Raw genomic sequence first — 16,728 nt, 5'->3', positions numbered from 1 at the left:
ACACTTCCTTCAAAATCATTAACCGAGTATGACAATTTTTGGATGCAAGCAGAGTGCTAACTGCTAAGAAGTTGTAATCAGGGCGTGATGTTTTCATAGGAGAAAACATATCCTCCATTGCTGGAGTACAAAACTGGATTACCTTCCAAACTTTTCCCATAAGACATAACAAAAACCCATGAACCCTTCCCAACAGATCATTATTTAACGAACCCCAGCAGATTAGTATTTAGCATGACAAGAAAATGGAATTCAGTAGCTGCGAATGGGGCACACAAGAACAAGCTGGTCCAATGGCGTATTCACTGATCCTAATTAAGAGGCACAACCTGGGGGTCAAAGCTACTACAACAATGCACTACCACTAACAACCATATATGCTCCAATGCATCTACACCTTTCAGTCAGTATTGGTCACAAGTGAGACAATGCTTATCACAATTACCAATTTTCAGTATAGTATGGAACTATCAATCAGAAGTTGACAAGCTTATGTGATCTCCCCATAGCAATAGGATACAATGTAGTGAATCATATGAAGCCAATGCTGATTATTGCTTGTGCAACTAAAAATGCAGAAAAAAAAAGGTAAAAGCTATCTACTGCTGTTCGATTAGACATCTGTACGATTCCACGGGGGCGGCAATTGCAGTGTTATTGTTCAACATCAGGTCAGGGGCGATGGGGATCAGGGTGACGTACTCAATCCTCGTCGATGAGGCGATCACCGGCCGCGGCGTGATCTCGCGAGGTGATCAGGCGGGGGCGCGCGCGCGAGGTCGATGCGGTGAGTCCTCATGGTGGCGATGCGGGAGGGAACGGTGGCCTGCAGGTTTTTGAGGAGCCAACCTTCGACTTGCGGCGCGCGTAGCCTCCGATGAGGCGGCCGACGCGGTGGATGCTCTGGGCGCAGCGGCGAAGCTCCCGGTTGGCGTCTGGGTCGCGGAGGTCGTTGAGGAGGAGCGGGATGACACCCTCGCTCACGACGGCGAGGAGGGCGTCGAGCTTGGACAGGTTCTCCACGAGGCGGAGGCCGACGATCTTACACCCATGGTCGGACGACGCGGACTCGAGAAGGTGGAGGAGCGCGGGCGCGTGCTTGAGCTCGCGAACGGCGAGCACCTTCACCGCGTGCGGGTGCGGCTCGACATTGCTGAAGAAGACGGGCTCGAAGTCCGCGAAGGTGGAGACCGCGACGGAGAGGACGGAGGCAGAGGTGGCCGGCATGGGGGAGCGTCATCCGGAGTCTGGATCTTCGTCGTGACGCTGGGGGCGCGCGCGGGCGCGACCGCGAGCGAGGCGGCGGCGCTCATCTCCATCGCGACTGCGGCGACAGAGGAGGTCTTCGTGGCGATGCTGGAGGCGTGCGCAGGCGCGTCGGCGACGGAGGAGGAGGAGGCGCGCGCGGGCGAGACGACGGCGCGCGAGGTCTCGGCCTCCCCGAGAGAGGCGGCGCCGCTCTTCTTCTTCATCGCGTCGAGGTGTGGGAATGGCGGAGAGGACGCGGTTGCGAGCCGGCATTTTATAGCCGGTAGGGAGCCGTGCTGGAGAAGAAATTCTGGAAAGGAGAAATCAAAATTTGAATTTCGCCAGGGGAGCACGAGAATATTGAGCAGTTGGCCCAAGTGAGCGGTTACAGCTAGGCCTCAGCCCAACCGTGCTGGGCAAGAATGTCCCCAGTGGCCCATTTTGGGGCAAAAAAATTGAGTAAATTGCGTTCTGGGCCACATTTTATTATCTAAGTTTCACTTTGGCCACCTTTAAACCTTCTATCTTTTCAATTTAAAATAGGTAAATTTGCAGTTTGGATCACCCCCAAACGATTTTTTCAGTACACATCAACGACCTTAAACACATCGGCTCTGGTATACGGGTTAACTCATCCATGCATGGTCGATGTATTTGCCAAAAAGAAAGGTAGATATGGCGAGAAAAGATGTTCAGGGTAATCCAAACCATAACAATGCTAAATTTACCTGATCCATATTGAAAAGATAGGTTTAAAGGTGGTCCAAAGTAAAATTTGGGTAATAAAAGATGGTCAAAGTGTAATTTACTCAAAATTAAGCGTGGGCTTCTATAGGGGGCTCGTGGGCCGGGCCTTGGCTATTTGCAACCTCTGCGGCCTGTACCGAGTTCGGTATCTTCCTTCTCGTCTCGCCTCTCCAGCCGCGACGGCGCCGGCCTCCGCCGCGCCGCATTCTTCCTCCTCCGGCGGCGGCGCAGACCGAAGCCGAGATCGCGCGCGGGTGGATGCCCTGGATCTCTACCCCCTCCCCGACCTCGCGCCTCGATCTTCGTAGGTAGGAGAGGGGCAGGGAGGAGAGAGGTGGGCCGCCTCGGGGTGCTCTCGATTTCCTCGGCTCGATCCCGCGTACGCCGCCATGGCCCTGCTCGCGCTGAACCGGCTCATCTCCATCCGGCGGGAGCGCCGTCGCCGGCGAAACAAAGCCCGCAGTAAGCGCTTTCCCCTCGGCCTCTCTGCACTTCATCTCTCCGGTGCGTTGTGTGTGATGTGCTGCTCGGACTTTTTTTGGGAGATTGCGGCCAGTATTTTTCCAGAATGGAAAATTGGATTGGTTTGGTGAATTGTTTCTCTAAAATTGGAAGAATTTGGTTTGGTGAATTCATCAGCATTCTCGCGCAAAAGTTGGATAAGGAAACATTTTGGATTTCTATATGACTCGTTTGTGAGGTTGAATCTGTTGTTCTCTTCTGTTAATGTCTGAAATTATCTATTACAATGCATGATATGCAGAAGGAGGATCAATTACTAAATCGGTGAGAAGGAAGTACTCACCCTGCCAACAAGATGATGATTCCCAGGGTGGTAAAATGATGACAAATTCAGGGGTAACTCTTCCAGAGGTACTGCACTGCATACACTGTTTTTTTAAAAAAAAAAATCTATGAATTAATTGGAACATTTCAAAATTCTACTATGCATTCCATTCTTAAGTATGTGCCCTTGCTAGTGTCCTTTTAAGACTCTAAAGAGGACCAGAGACCTACCTAAACTATATTAAACTACCAACACTGTTAAAGGAAAACAGCTCTACGCAATGCTTAATTTATGCGCCATTCTAATGCACAACATGCCTATCTAATGCAACGCACCTTGAGAAATCATGTGCAGTACTCCTGGGGTTGAAAAAAAATGATACGCCATATGGTTCTATTCATGTTTCTCTCTAATCAAAGTAGCCATTTAGGTTTATAATTGCAATGTTGAAATGTTATCCCATGATGGTGTCTGCAGGACATCTGGAGTTATATACTTTCCCTGATGCCAATGCGAGATGCTGCCCGTGCTGCAAGTTTGTCTCGTGCCTTCCTACGATCCTGGAGATGTCATCCCAACCTCACCTTTAACGAAGATGCACTAGGATTGAATGATAATGCTTGTGAAACAGATTTCACCAGCAAAGTTGACCACATCCTTAAAAACCACTCGGGCATTGGTGTGAAGAGATTCAAGCTTTCAGTCCACTGCAAGTTAGATAACTGTGATTATATCGATAGTTGGCTTCAGTTTGCCATTACACCAGGGATTGAAGAAATCACAGTTATGCTGTCTGGAAACAAGCCACAGTTCAACTTCCCATGCTCACTTTTCTCTGACAAGATTGCATACTCAATTCGGTGTCTTGAGCTTGGCAATTGTGCCTTTCATCCCACAATTGAACTTGGCCCATTAAGAAACCTCAAAAGGCTGCATCTGTCTTGTGGATGAGTTAGCATGCCTCCTTTCCAACTCGTTTGTTTTGGAGCAGTTGGAACTCAAGTACTGCAAAAAGATAGTCAGCCTTAAGATGCCTTGTGTGCTGCAGCGGCTTAACTGCCTGAACGTTTTGGAATGCAAGAGGGTTCAGGTGATAGAGAGCAAAGCCCCTAACCTCTCCAGTTTTTCCTTTAGTGGAAACAAGGTAAAACTCTCACTTGTGGAATCATCGCAAGTGAAGAATCTATACATGTGCAGTTCAAACATCATATGTTATGCTCGTTCAGATCTTCCATCCATTGTGCCAAATGTTGAAACTCTTGCCGTAGCTTCACACTGCGAGGTATAAACTAAACTTTCATTATTATAGACTATGCAAAATGTACAGTATATACATTGGTTATACCTTTGAGTGACTATTCTGAGATATCTTTATGCAGATGGTCGACACACCAATGCTACCAACCAAACTTCTGTACCTCAAGCATCTGACTATTTCTCTTTTTGCATGGACCTTTTCTCGAGCCTATGACTATTTTTCTCTGGTTTCATTTTTTGATGCTTCTCCTTTGTTGGAGGTATTCGTCTTGGATGTAAGGCTCTGTGCAACGTTCCCTTCATCCACAAAAATATATGTTACCACGGTAGAAGTACTGATTCAAGTATATGTCTTTTTTCATCTTCAGATATATCAGGAAAGCATGGAGCATGAATCAATCTTTGAGAGTTCCTCACATCTAAGACAGATGCCAGAATATCACCATGAACACCTCAAGTCCGTGACGATCAGCGGCTTCTGCTCCGCGAAGAGATTGGTCGAGCTAACATGCCATATTGTTGAGAACACAACGTCACTTGAGCGCCTTGAATTGGACACCACTCATGGCAATGCTAGGTGTTCTGAAGACAGTTCTGATGAATGCTTTCCTGTGAGCCAGGGTGTTCTCACAGAATCCCCTAGAGCAGTCTTGGCTATCAGAGGATACATCGAGGGGAAAATTCCCACCAATGTGAAGTTAAATGTGTTGGAACCATGCAGCCGGTGCCATGCTGGTGGTGGTTAGGTATTATCTAATCCTAATTACTAGCCATTGTGTAACTTTTTGATGAACCATAACCATTTGTTTTCTAAGTTATCACAGTAGTTATTAAATGTTTGACTCTCTGTAGTCAGTAGCACAAACCAAGTTTATCTAAGGCCCTGTTTAGATCACCTGACAGAACTTTTCACCCTTTCACATCGAATATTTGGATACATATATAGAATATTAAATATAAATGAAAAAATAACTAATTACACAGATCGCGTATAAATTACGAGACATCTTTTAAGCCTAATTGCCCCATGATTTGACAATGTGGTGCTACAGTAAATATTTGCTAATGACGGATTAATTAGGCTTAATAAATTCGTCTCACAGTTACAGGCGGAATCTGTAATTTGTTTTATTATTAGTCTACGTTTAATATTTCAAATATGTGTCCGTATATCCGACACGCCAAAACTTTACACCAATAGATCTAAACACGCCCTAAGTGCTAGTCAGTAGTGATCACCATAGACCAAGTACGAGTATTTGAATGACATTGGTTGCATCGGTTGATAAGCCATAGAAAAATAAACAAGACAATGGTGAACAATAATTAGGGTGGGGTCTTTATATTTTATTCTTAGCTGTTTAAAAGCCAAAGGTTAAAGAAAACAAATAATACCAAATTTAGTTTGAAACTTAAATTTTGATGATTGTGGCTTATAAGCTAACAAACAAACAAACGATGAGAGTCAATAAAAGACTCAAGCAGTACATCTATACATGCACAGTTGCACGCTACAAAATCGTATCTTATTCTGTTCTTCCAGGCCACAAATCCGTCGAGCTCACACTCACTGTTCGTCTCCCATCTCGACGATGATCTTGCCGGTGGCGTGCCCCGCCATGCTCCTGGCCCAGCCCTCCTCCGCCCTGCTCAGCGGGTGCCTCGACTCGATCACCGCCCTGAGCTTCCCTTCCGCCACCATGCCGGCGACGAGCTCCATGTCCTCCTTCGTCGGCGACACGAACAGCGGCACCAGCCTCTTCCTGGAGAAGGTCACCCTCTGCCGCAGCGCCGTGGCGAAGGCCGCGGCGCCCGGCGTGAGGTCGACGACCACGCCGGCGTCGGCGAGCACCGGCGCGAACGCGGACCACGGGAGCCCCGCCACCGCCGCGCAGTGCACCACGGCGTCGTACCTCCGCCCCGAGGGGCTCCGCAGCGCCGCGCCCTCCGGGGTGGCGTAGCCGAGCACCTCGTCGGCGCCGAGGCCGCCGACGAGGCCGGCGTTGCGCGCGCCGCAGGTCGCCGTGACGCGGTGCCCGGCGGCGCTCGCCAGCTGCACCGCGAAGTGGCCGACGCCGCCGGACGCCGCGGTGACCAGCACGTTCTTCTTGGCGCCGCCGCCGCCGCCGTCGCCGGCGTCTAAGCTGACACCGGCGGTCCTCAGCGCCACGAGCGCCGTGACGGCGGCGATCGGCAGGCACGCGCCCACGGCCGCGGACACCTCCGGCGGCCGCGGCGCCGTCCGCGACGCCTGCGCCACCGCGTACTCGGCGAGCCCGCCGCCGCCCTGCCATTACACGGATCACAGCAATATTATCACGTCGAAATCAACACAAACTAATCTACTCTGCCAAAACTCATATCATATAACTAACAATCTTACAGGGAAATTGATGGCGATGACCTTGTCGCCGACCTTGAAGCTGCTCACGCCGCGGCCCAGCTCCACGACCTCTCCGGCAAGATCATAAACTGTTCGACCATCCATGAATGCATCAGTGATTAATCAACAATTGACCATTTCAATTAGCAGTTGGTGTGCTATGCCAATGCCATGCATGTTTTGATCTTGGATTACTACTACCTGGGATGAAGGGGAACTTGTTGGGCATGAACGGGCGAGCGACACCTTTCTGGAACTTCCAGTCGACCTGGTTGATGCTGCCGGCCTCCATCTTGATCAGCACCTCGCCTTTCTTCGGCGTCGGGATCGGCACCTCCACATGCTGAAGCAGTAGCACCCACGGTACAAACCAACACAATCAGACATAATCACATATGCTTGATGCTTTGCTTAATAGCTAACCATGGACGTTAATTGAACGAATCATTGTATACCTTGAGTGCTTGAGCTCCACCGCCGTACTTGTCGTACTGCACGGCGCGCATCCTCCGAGAAGAAGTGGCCATGGCCCTTGCCCAGAGGTGAAACCGGTTACAGAAATTCCTAACCGACTGAGCCTCGTTTTCGTACGAGGGGTACCGTTCTGCGACTGAGAAGAGGGAATCGGGGGCAATTTGCGACAGTAGCTGCCAGGCGCGGCCGTACTTATGGCAGCGGCGGATCGAACTAGTCTACCATCGAGAGATAGATGGAGAGAGGCCATGGGATCGGATCGCATTGGCAGTAGCCTTTGTTTGACCGGCGGCTTGGCTCCTCGCCGAGGCGAGGCGGCGGCGGACGTGGCCGCGCTCCGCACCGCACGCCGGTACACTGCAGTAGTAAACTAGTAGTAGTACTTTACTGCGGCTTAGGCATTGACGACAATTCAGTCGGGCCAGTGTGTAGACAACTCAACATGAAAATTTCAAAATAGGAGAAAGTCCACGTAACCCAACGACGGGTCAAGTTTCGTTCGTTGGCGTCCCTAAACCGTAGAATCAGGTAAAAATTACGTTTCAACAATTCAACTTCTAAAAAGGATACAAATTAAGTCACTCGATACTATTAACAGCGGTTTCGGCTAGCACGACATCTACATGGCTTGCTGACTTGATTTTAATTCCATGTGACGTTTATGTGCACTTACATAACAATAGAAGCAAAAAAAATATCAATGGAATCCACATGGTGCCTCCTCACTCTCTCGCCTCTTATCTCCCTTCACCCATCTCCCCTCCTGTCTTTCTCCGGAAATGCTTTCTATTAGACGTCTGACGCAATAAACAAAAATTGGACGGGCAAACTATTACCTCCCTATCCACTCCATACATCCATACATATTATAATGATCTTCAAAATAATTTTTTCTTCTGATTTACTTATCCAATCTGTGATATGATCACACCATTATATTTGTTATAATTAAATCTTTATAACAAGATATCACATCATTACATTCCAATGAAAGAAAAATGTATGTTTCAGTCCGTTAAGTTTAATGTTTCAGACGCAGTAGCAATATGTTTCAACATGAGTTTTCATTGTGTTTCATAGAAAAGTTAAATGTTTCAATAACTGATTTTTTTTGTTTCACCACGTATAACTCAATGCTTCGCGCTGAAAAAATATGAGACACATATGCCTCCACTCTCTCTCTCGTACCATTTTATTGACTTTCTCCCCACACCATACATGCATATAACTATTTAGTAATCTTAAAAAAAATCTTCCAAACTACTTATTTGATGAGCGATTCGATCACACCGTTGAATTCGTTATAATTAAATCTTTATAACAAGATATCACATGATTATATTATGATGAAAGAAAAACATGTGTTTCAAACAATAAAAACGTAATGTTTCATACGTGATAGAAATATGTTTCACCATATGACTTTATTGTGTTTCACAGAATTTTTATATGTTTTAGAGGCTGGATTTTTTGTTTCACCATGTATAACTTAATGTTGCACCAACGGTCAACTGAAACATTTGTCCGTCCGATTTTTTTTACAACATCAGACGTTCGATTTGTAGCTCTCTGCATCTCTCTCTCTCTCTCTCTCTCTCTCTCTCTCTCATGTGGCCAATGACGTTGGAATGCGAAGGTGGTGCGGCGGCAACCCGATATGCTCTTTCCATCGGCAGGCCTCGTTGGGCTCCTCATCTGGCTAAACCGCTTGGATCTTCCCTGGGAACCTCGATAACCCTATAATTGAGGAAAGCGAGAAAAGGGAACGAGATGGTGTGGATGCTCTAGGCTTGGTGGGAACGAGAAAGCTCAAAATTGCTCTCGATACCACAGAGAGATTTGATTTGTACTAATTTTAAAAGTTCGTGGACGTTCTATAGCCTGTTTTATAGTTGAGAGATGCGAATGAAACTCAAGACACGTAGTTGAGGACGTGAAGTCGACCTTTCCCTCTAAAATAGTACTCCATCCGCCCTAGAATATGTAAGGTACTTTGATCGAATGGGACACATCCTAGCTGTTCAGATTTGTAGTATTAAGATGAGTCTCATTCGGTGAATGTACCTTATATTTTAGGATGAAAGAAGTATGAACGAGTTAACAACGCAAAATGGGCTTTATTTCATTCGGACTTTACACCATGGGCTCATTCCAACCATAAAGAAGGACCGGAAAAAGTACATTGAAGGTCCCTCAACTTGTCATCTTGTTACAAAATCGTCCCCAACCGCAAAACCAGATATCCGGCGTCCCTTAACTAATCAAAACCGGTCACAATTGGTCTTTTGGTGGTTTTGACCCCGGTTTTGTCTTACGTGACAGCTGAGTCAGTGTGGGACCCATATATCAGAATGCCACGTCATCTCTGTCCTCCCTGTTCTCTTCTTCTCTCTCTGCCTGCTGAGCGCGAGCGCGAGGCTGTACTGGACTGCAGGCGAGCAGAGGTGGGGGAAGACGTCGGCGCCGCGGGGGAAGCAACCGCTCCTGGAGCACCTCGAGGGAGGAGGGGAGCTCGACGGCCTCGAGCTCGCCGGCGGGGTCGGAGGAGAGCGGCGCCTCCGTACTCCGGCGGCGGCGCGGCCGCCTTCGAGGAGAGCGGCGCCTCCGTCGCCCCCATCGCCGTTGACCTCGCCCCCATCGTCAAGTCCCTCCGCGGCCTCGACGTCGACTGCCAGGACCTCCCCCGCGCCGGGCTGCCGGGCGTCGACGGGGCGATGTGGAAGAGGAGGAGGACGGCGCCGCAGTTTTTCTCTTGCAATCTTTTCTCTCAGTTTGATGTCATACGCAGTTGGCTCTACATTTAGGGATTCCTTTTTTGTATGAAGTGAAACTATCTGTTCCCCGTTTACCAGGTTCATTCCGAGTGCTCTGATCATGAGGTTTCAGTTGAAACTACTAAGAGCCAGAAGCATCATCTCAAGAAGGTATAGGTACAATAGAGATTTCGTTCCTAAAATCTGTTTGTATACTATTGTTCTGCGGTTTGAATGAAGTAAATATGCTCAGCAGTTTGTTGCAGATCAAGCATAATGATGTGATGGAGCCTGGCATGAGAATTCACCTTCCTGTTTCAGTGGCAGAGGGCGAGATTAGAGATGAGATTGAGAAGGCCTGTCATCCACAAGGTAATCAATTTAGTGTATTTTTTGGAGCTTACTGTTTTTAATTTACATCATTCAGAGTCATAATTGTATGCAAAATTTTGAAATTTCAGGATTCTGCTATACTTGTGCTTAACAAGCCCACGAAAGTGCCCATGAAGGGAAATTTGCCAGTACATAACAGCATGGATGTGCTTGCAGCAGCAGCTCTGTTATATGGAAATGAAGAAGGTTCAAAATTGGTGAGCTCAAGAGTCTGTTCATCATAGGTCCTCATGTATAACCATAAGCTTGCACTGAAGATTTTTCTCGATGGATTTTGTGTTTTGACCACAGGTTCATCGGCAGCGGGCGTCCCTCCTCCTCGCTACTGCTGAGCGGGGTAGCGACCGGCGCGGGGGTGGTGGCCGGGGACCTCGCCCTGCGAGTGACCCCCATCCCGGCGCACAAGATGGCTCCGCTCCAGGGCCTGCGCGGCGACCGTAACGGCGAGGAGAGCGACGACGGCGAGAGGAGAGAAAAGGAAGAAGGAGACCTGACCAGTGGGCCCAGCCTATTTATTATTATTATTATTTATGGATGAAACTCCCACGTAAGCACCACGTAGTATGAACACCTAGTCAAAGGAGGCACGTAGGCGCCAAGTCAGCAAAAACCGATAACAATAGCACCGAGGGATCTATTTTGCACCAGTTTTTGGGTTGAGGGATGATTTTGTAATTCAGTGACAAGATGGAGGACCTCCGGTGTACTTTTTTCCAAGAAAGACCATATGTCCTCAAAACCCTTAACAGGCCGGACAAACAGAAGGCCAATCGATGTCGCCTACAAGCCCAGCAACGTTGCCACTCGCCCCCACGTAGACGCGTGAGACAACATCCACCGACGCGTGATCAAGTCGTCGCCCTTCCTGCTGTCGTGCGTGCGTGCGTCGTGCGGCAGCGGACCGCGTCGATGGCGCAGTTGTCGGTGTTTGGTTGCGGTGTCCGTCCGTGTGCAGTGCAGCCAAAATGACGTGCGCGTCAGGGTTCACAATTTCAGTGGACTGATTGATCGAATACATAAACCACTCAGATTTTTAGGTTAGATTAAAAAAAATTAAACTGAATTTTAAAATTTTGATAGAATTTATTCAGATTTTATTGGTTTTTGTCGGTTTATCAATGGATTCAGCGAAAATCCAATGATACTTAAGGTGAGCGGATTTTGATCCGGTATCAGAATTGTGAATCCTATAGCCACGCACACTCTAAAGGAGGAAGGATGGATCAGAATTGTGAACCCTATAGCCACGCACACTCTAAAGGAGGAAGGATGGATCAGAATTGTGAACCCTATAGCCAGGCACACTGTAAAGGAGGAAGGATAAGGGGAGGGGGGTGATTTTGTTCGACGAGAAAAGGCAGGAGGACGAGGGATTGTGCGTTTCTTCTCGCTTTCCTCTCTTTAGCTGCATCATGTTATTCCTCCTACTAGCTACTCCCTCCGTCTAATAATATAAGGGATTTTAAGTTTTTATTTGTATTGTTTGACCACTCGTCTTATTTAAAAAATTTGTGTAAATATAAAAAACGAAAAGTTGTGCTTAAAATACTTTGGATAATAAAGTAAGTCCAAAAATAAATAATAAATCTAAATTTTTTTGAATAAGACGAGTGGTCAAACAGTATAAGAAAAACTCAAATCCCTTATATTATAGAACGGTTAGAGTAACAGTGCTACTGCCAAAAGCCAAAAGGATAAAGAAACAAAAGCGATGGAAACTTCCTACACATATATGCTCGTTGCACATTCTCTCTTCATCTAGGCTGCGTTTGAGCGCAGGAGAAAGGGAGAAAGATTGTTTTGTTTTTCGCGCACACGCTTCCTGAATTACTAAACGGTATGTGTTTTGTAAAAAATTTCTATAGAAAAGTTGCTTTAAAAAAGCATATTAATTCATTCTTAAAGTTTAAAATAATTAATACTCAATTAATCATGTGCTAATAGCTCACCTTATTTTACGTATCTTCCCAACCTCCTTAATCCCCTTCTCCTCAAACACACCACTAGTACACACCACTGTCAAGTGTCAACACAACACATGAAGTAGAGTACTCTTTATTCTTTGCACGGTTTTATGACAGCTCGCATCTAATTAAAACAATCCTTAAAAATAAAGGAGAAAAGGCCCTAGTGAAAAAAAGAGACAAAAACAATCGGTCGATTGCAAAGCCACCTTCACCAAATGACCAAAGTGAACTTCTCCCCCAAAACGGAGGATCCAATGACCCCTGAAACGAAAAAAAAAAAAGTAGGCAAAAAAAAAAACAGAGGATCCAATGCACAAAAGCAGAGAAGGCAATGGGCAACGGCCAATGCCACAGGTAAAAATATACAAATCCACAGGCTTTCCCTGTAATTTTCACAGCCTTTCCCTGTAATTTTCTCCCATATCGCCTTTCTCCTCGCAAGCATGTGTCTCCTCTCCACTTTGCACTTGGCATTTGCACCCCAGCTTTGCCTCTACCTCACTAGTAGTAGTAAAAAAACGTTAATTACATTGTTTACTCGAAAGCCCACAGGATTAACCGCTTAACCCAATGCAACCGTTGTCAAGGCTAACCCTAAACACTTTAATTTAAAACTCCTAGTTAAACCCCCCTTCCAGAAGACATCCCGCTCCAGTTTCCCACGCCACCGTCGAACACCTTCACCCATGGCGTCCATGGCCGCCCTCCTCGTCGTCGTCTTCCTCGCCGGCTGCCACGGTGAGCGCCGCCGCCCACCACCTCCGCCTTCTCGTGTTCTGACTTGAGATATGGCTAAATGTTTTTTTTAATTTTTTTTTTGGCTGGGGGTGGGGGTAGTGGTGGCGCAGGAGAGGAGCACCGCGGCGGCGCATGGCATCGGGGTGAACTACGGGAGGGTGGCGGACGACATCCCGCCGCCGGCGAGGTCGGTGGAGCTCCTCCGGGCGGTGGGGGCCGGGTCGGTGAAGATCTACGACGCGAACTCGAGCGTGCTCCGCGCGCTGGCGGGGACGCGCATGCGGGTGTCGATCATGGTGCCCAACGAGATCATCCCGGGGCTCGCCGCCTCCGCCGCCGCCGCGGACAGGTGGGTGGCGGAGAATCTGGTGCCCTACTACCCGGAGACGCGGGTCAAGTACCTCCTCGTCGGCAACGAGCTCCTCTCCGACTACTCCATCGCCAACTCCACCTGGCCCCGCATCGTGCCGGCCATGGAGAACCTCCACGTGAGCCTCCGGAGGAGGAGGATCAGCAGCGTCAAGATCAGCACCACGCTCGCCATGGACGCGCTCACGTCGGGGGCGTTCCCGCGGCCGCCGTCCGCCGCGGCGTTCCGCCCCGACATCGCCGGCGACGTCGTGCGCCCGCTGCTCCGGTTCTTGAACGGGACGAACTCGTACTACTTCGTCGACGCCTACCCGTACTTCGTCTGGGCCGGCAACAACGACACCGTCCCGCTCGAGTACGCGCTCTTCCAGGGCGGCGGCGGCGGCGGCCGCTACGTTGATCCGGGCACGGGGCTCACATACACCAACATGCTCGACGAAATGCTCGACGCCGTGGTGCACGCGATGGCGAAGCTGGGGTACGGGGGCGTGAAGCTGGGCATCGCGGAGACCGGCTGGCCCAACGGCGGCGACTACGAGCAGATCGGCTGCAACGCCCACAACGCCGCCATCTACAACAGGAACCTCGCGGCGCGGATGGCGAGGAGCCCCGGCACGCCGGCGCGGCCCGGCGCGAAGATGCCGGTGTTCGTGTTCTCGCTCTACAACGAGGACCTCAAGCCGGGGCCCGGCACGGAGCGGCACTGGGGGCTGTACTACGCCAACGGCACGGCGGTGTACCCGGTCGACCTCGCCGGAGCGCGGCCGCTCCGGTCGTACCCGCTGCTGCCGCCGCCGGAGAACGACGCGCCGTACAAGGGCCCCGTGTGGTGCGTGCTCGCCGGCCGCCGCGGCGAGAAGCTGAACGAGACGGCGGTGGGCGACGCGCTGGCGTACGCGTGCGGGCAGGGGAACGGGACGTGCGACGCCATCCAGCCCGGCGGGGAGTGCTTCCGGCCGAACACCACGGCGGCGCACGCCAGCTACGCCTTCAACTCGTACTGGCAGCAGCTGAGGAAGACCGGTGCGACGTGCTACTTCAACAACCTCGCCGAGGAGACCACCAAAGATCCAAGTAAGCCTGAAAAATATCTGGAAAATTTTACTCCATTTTTGCTCAGATTTCGATTGATACATGCAAATGCAATTTATGATTTCCATCTTTAGTGATCTAGATTGATGGATGAATTTACTTTGGATGCTGGTTCTTTAGAAATTAGAATTCTGTAAGGTCTAGAATAGATGTGGCGTTTTGCTGGTGAGGGAATAAAGGCGATGTCTTTATGGCATTGGTGATGAACGCTTGAAAGCTGGTCAAGCTTGCAATTTTTTGTGAGCATTACAGCACTAGGCGATGTCTTCTCGTTTAGTTGTCTTTTCTGATGATTGGGTTGATGAAAACAAATAATCTTACGTATCTCCTGGGATTAGGTTTGATTATTTAAATGACTTCTGAAGTCAGTGTCAACTGGAGAAGGATGAAATTTCTAGGACAGTAGGATTACAAGTGCATTGTCAATAAGAAACTATTTGCTGGAATCAGATTACAGGTGCCCAGGATATAATTGTACCTGATAATATTAATCAACAGCACTTCAGTTGACCCAATACATTATGATCTCGATCCCGATTGGTTTTGATTTTTGAATGTTACTAATTTAAGCATATCTAATGCTAGTGTTTTCAGATAGGTTCATATTTAGAATTTGGGTTACCGTAGCTTGTGTAGTCCTATAATTGGAACTCCTCGCTAGGATTTTGGAACATACATTTGGTACTTAATTTAAATGATAAAGTATAATTTTAAAGAATGAAATTTCTGAACCATGTTGAACAATGAGCATATGTTGAACACTACTGTAGAAGCTAATTCATTTGTTCATGCTAATATAATACCCCAAAATTCCCCATTAGTCATTTGCGTAGTGCATATACAGTAGAAGGCATCTTTATTAGGATCTATTATGATGTTTGTCTCTCCCTGGCTCACTTCCAAAAGATTTTCAGTCTGCACATTTGTTCTGAAAGATTCATTCATTTTCAGTCTGCACATTTGTTCTGAAAGATTCATTCAGACGAATGGAGCTGACTGCTTGGCTGTCATTACTGCGGACAAAGTATGATCCGTGGGTTGCCTTCCATCCAAATGCCACAGTACATGCTCGCATGCTTGTGAACTTGGACCATATATTGATTTGGTCAAAAGACTCAAACCCACCTGCACATTTCGCATAGCCTTGAGTAAGGCCAACTGCAAGCCTGCAACCTGCATCCCTGCAAAGCATACACAGGCATTTGCAGGGCCATGACTATAAACTGTTCTTAGACAGCTGGACATTTGGGAGTGGGGAAAAATGCTGAGACACTGCCTCTTTATTTTTCTCCTTTACAACGTACTTCCTCTGCTGACAAATATTTGGCGTTTAGAACAAGGGTTGGTCAAGCTTCTAGAACTTTGGCCATGAATAATTTCTCAAATGCTTAGTTTTGCCTTCAAAAGTACTATCATAATATTATAATATCATTAGATTTTATAAACTTGTTATGATATAAAATTGATTATCAAAGTTTCAAAAGTTCGACCAAATCTTATCCTAAACGTCAAATATATGTGACATGATGAGTATTCTCTAGCAAGTTCTCTGTGTGCAGAAGAAAATAGTCATTTCATTCATGACAGTGTAAGCATTTTAGGTGGGACGTCAGTGTAATGCTCCCTTCCATAGCTAAACATCCTTGGACACTAGCTCGTGTATGTATGATCTTCTTCTGTTCTTTAGCATCTCACTTAGCTTATAACTTGGTAAAAAAGTAGCCTTGGTGGATGTTGCTTTCGACTCAAAAGAAAGGTCCTTTGCTAACTCAACTAGGAGAAATCAGGATACCAAATCTGCTAATGGTGCACTCTTATCTGTTACTCTTGGGCACGCACTTTACCATTTTCTGCAAGCACAAGCAACTTATTCGGTGTATCTTAATATGCTTCTATTTTACACTTCAGTGGTTAACCTGCCGTGCTGATTAAGTGATTAGTTCGAATCACTGATTTTGTTGTGTGTGTTTTTTGCAGGCCACGGATCATGCAAATTCCACAGTTCTTTGGACTAACTGATTGCATGGGAGGACAATATGAAAATGAACAACATTGTTCTCGATTTATTTTATTTTTGTCAAACCTGATTAGATTTAGACCCAGGAAGTTAGGTAGTTGAGTACTTCTGTATCTGCTCATCGTCTACAAAACCTGTGAACTGTGATGTAACAGCGAAATTTGCGGTCTGTTTTTCTGTGGCTTAATCAGTAGAAGAAGATCTGTGGCTTAATTAGAACGAAATTTTCAGAACTGAACCACCTGCCTCTGCATGGGCCTCACATGGGCCATACATGGGCCTGCACCTGCCTCTGCAACCGAGCTAGGAGTAGCAGTTCTGCCACACGGCCCGTCTACAAGGATGGTGTTGTACTGTGTCACTCATCCTTCGAGTTTTAGTTTTTTTTTTTTGTAATATCTTTTAATAGTTTGCACATCATCTACAGAAATATTTTGATGTATGCAAGTTATTTAAAAAGAATCTTTTATATTTTCAAACAAAAAGAATCTTTGAGTGTAACA

The 16,728-nt window shown here is 47.6% G+C and overlaps 2 protein-coding genes, 1 long non-coding RNA gene and 1 pseudogene across 3 annotated transcripts; 3 read left to right on the top strand and 1 right to left on the bottom strand.

The window, feature by feature from the left end:
- Positions 1–2,144: 2,144 nt before the first annotated feature.
- Positions 2,145–5,233, top strand: LOC127785145 (F-box/FBD/LRR-repeat protein At1g13570-like; annotated as a pseudogene).
- Positions 5,234–5,357: 124 nt separating this feature from the next.
- Positions 5,358–7,227, bottom strand: LOC127785146 (chloroplast envelope quinone oxidoreductase homolog). The gene is made up of 4 exons (XM_052312569.1): positions 6,878–7,227; positions 6,624–6,765; positions 6,423–6,511; positions 5,358–6,326 (listed from the first exon to the last, which is right to left on the bottom strand). Exons 1-4 carry the CDS (start codon positions 6,947–6,949, stop codon positions 5,607–5,609), a joined length of 1,023 nt encoding a protein of 340 aa, XP_052168529.1. The 5' UTR covers positions 6,950–7,227; the 3' UTR covers positions 5,358–5,606.
- A 2,070-nt stretch (positions 7,228–9,297) lies between these two features.
- Positions 9,298–10,763, top strand: LOC127785147 (uncharacterized). The gene is made up of 4 exons (XR_008019668.1): positions 9,298–9,820; positions 9,906–10,021; positions 10,111–10,239; positions 10,334–10,763. It is a non-coding gene; the product is annotated as an uncharacterized LOC127785147 (long non-coding RNA).
- Positions 10,764–12,499: 1,736 nt separating this feature from the next.
- Positions 12,500–16,690, top strand: LOC127785456 (probable glucan endo-1,3-beta-glucosidase A6). The gene is made up of 3 exons (XM_052312907.1): positions 12,500–12,747; positions 12,847–14,190; positions 16,186–16,690. Exons 1-3 carry the CDS (start codon positions 12,696–12,698, stop codon positions 16,221–16,223), a joined length of 1,434 nt encoding a protein of 477 aa, XP_052168867.1. The 5' UTR covers positions 12,500–12,695; the 3' UTR covers positions 16,224–16,690.
- The last annotated feature ends 38 nt before the right edge of the window (positions 16,691–16,728 follow it).

The sequence above is a fragment of the Oryza glaberrima genome, chromosome 9 (assembly GCF_000147395.1).
Source record: "Oryza glaberrima chromosome 9, OglaRS2, whole genome shotgun sequence".
NCBI lineage: Eukaryota > Viridiplantae > Streptophyta > Magnoliopsida > Poales > Poaceae > Oryza > Oryza glaberrima.
This window is presented reverse-complemented; position numbering and strand designations above follow the sequence as displayed.